The sequence below is a fragment of the Limulus polyphemus genome, unplaced genomic scaffold (assembly GCF_000517525.1).
Source record: "Limulus polyphemus unplaced genomic scaffold, Limulus_polyphemus-2.1.2 Scaffold8483, whole genome shotgun sequence".
In the NCBI taxonomy this organism is placed as follows: domain Eukaryota; kingdom Metazoa; phylum Arthropoda; class Merostomata; order Xiphosura; family Limulidae; genus Limulus; species Limulus polyphemus.
Window position 1 is genome coordinate 14,721 of NW_013674093.1, and position 2,302 is coordinate 17,022.

At 33.7% G+C, this 2,302-nt stretch overlaps 1 protein-coding gene across 1 annotated transcript in view; it reads left to right on the plus strand.

Annotated features, from left to right (window-relative positions):
* Positions 1-1,084, plus strand: part of LOC106475378 (tropomyosin-like) — a gene marked incomplete at its 3' end in the record, with an annotated part of 2,940 nt that extends 1,856 nt beyond the window's left edge. Inside the window, exon 2 of the mRNA XM_013936059.2 lies at positions 938-1,084. Coding sequence (XP_013791513.2) covers positions 938-1,084 — 147 coding nt within the window. The remainder of the gene's footprint in view (positions 1-937) is intronic.
* Positions 1,085-2,302: the final 1,218 nt, after the last annotated feature.

The following is a 2,302-nucleotide window of genomic DNA, read 5'->3' on the forward strand; positions in this document are numbered from 1 at the left end:
GGCCATGCCGGGCCTTGAAATATAAGAACGATATAAAAAATTAATCCTATAAATTAAAAAACATGGGGGGGGGGGATTCGCGAAATACGTTTGTGTGTATGTTATTACGAAGAATGGCTGTCTTGATATACTTTCTCTTTGTTTTTTGACTAACTTTAAGAAGTGGACGTGTTCACAGCTACTAGAACGTGTGGAATGTGAAGAAGGTTCTACACATCTACGATAACAAAGACCGTACTTTGAACCAGGACTTCCGAGATTACTATATATGTTGGAGGCCCTGTTTGAACACGCTCTAGGAACTTTTAGGTATCCAACGAAGTGACGTCATGATTGAGTAGTCTTAGCCTCGTTCTGACCATAAAAAATAGATAATAATCTCCCTTGGATCCTTGTGGCTTCTTCCCTGTTAAATGACAGTTTGTAATCCCTCTTCCCACCAAACTTTGATATAACTACCTAGATGATGGAATACTATCACGATATTTTAAAATATTTTGACATGGATGCTTGACGCCAACTTAGCTGTTATTAATATGGCATAATATCAAAATATAATACTTATTAGTCAGTATGATTACCTAGTATTATTTAAAAATAAAGTGCGAATCTATGGCTTAGTCTACAAAATAAATAAATAATATATATATATATATATACACACACACACACCTCGTGGACCAGGGATCGAATCCCGGATAACTAAAGTTTTGTGATACCACTAACACGTGTTAAGTGTAAAAGAAGTAGCTATGGTAAATCCAAGGTAATTTTGTTATTCGCAATAATTGTTTTAATCGACTTCCATTTTGGATTCACATCTACTGAAGGAATAGATATAATCGTCAAAATCCAGCGTTTATCAGTTCCTTAACGGTGAGTTATTTATGCTGAATGTTTTTGGAAAATTTATCTTTTGATAATATTTACTTTCTAGGCCGAAGAGGAAGCTCGTATTCTTCAGCAAAAAATCCAATGTCTGGAAAATGAATTGGATTCGGCTCAAGAACTGGTGACTGACGCGAACGCCAGACTGGCCGAAAAAGACAAGTCTCTTCAGAATGTAGGTTTTTTTTTTTTCAAGGTTTTCTTAAGTTTCAAGCTACTAAATTGTCAACATAACCTGTTTTGCTTCAGATACACAGAAGCTCCATTTAGAATTCGATAACTAATTATCATCAATGGGTATTTTCTAATCAGTTTTGATTACGTTCCTAGCAAAGAAAGAAAAACCTCGGGTTTATCCTGACGAATAAAATGGGCGAAGGTTAACTCACGACTACAGTTTTAATGTTTCCAAATTTCCACTGTATTATGCAGTAAAAATAGAATTTGGGCTTAAAGGACCTTTCAAATTTGCTGGTCTTGGAATGTTATTGTTGAGAAGGTTCAGCAAAGAGATATTACTTTATCTATTTTATTACCAGTAATGATGATAGAAAAATAGATTGTGAGAACATGTTTAAGCACAAGCGCATTTTTATATCACCCACATTCTTCTTTCTATGAGATTCACAGTTATACTAGTTTAGGGACCCCCCCCACCCCCCTCATCAGTAACCTCTGACAAGGTTATATCGAAAATAAAAAAAAAAGAAGCAACAATAGGTTTTTAGTGGTGAAGTGTAAGCTGTTTGTAGTTTTCTTTTACTCGCTACAATAAACCCGTGTTTACATAATATTTGAAGAATACGTAACATTCATGCTATTAATGTATAAGAATCGTCCAGAAGAATAATTTTTTTCCTTCAATGCTACATATTCTTCAAAACCTATATAAAAGTACTTTCACGGTGGTGTGTGTAAAGGATAACTAAAAACACTATACCAGTGTGCACACATCTGGAAAACTTGTTGGTAAGAGACCGTTCTTTAATAATCAGCTTGAGCTAAGTATTTTTCTAAACCTGCCCACAAAACTAGGATTTTAATAAAAAACGTATTGGAGGCGTCTTGTACCTTGGCTAATCTTTTACTTTAAATCCTTAACATGGATAAATTAAAGGTAAAACATAACTATCAACCGTTTTTCATCTTTACGTACATTGTTGATTGAGCAAAGTTGTTATTGTTGTAAGGACAGATGATGTAATAATTGATTTTCACATGTATTAAAATATTTTGAAGTTATCTGTTAATTCCAAGAAAGATGACGTAAACATGCGCGATAAATATTTAACAGGATTAAAACCGGTTGAGTTATTTTTATCATTGCCAAGACTTGTTTTATAGTTTATTTTTTAAAAAAGAAAAAAAAACTTGTACTTTTAAGTGGAAGATGCCCCAATAATTCCACCCATCC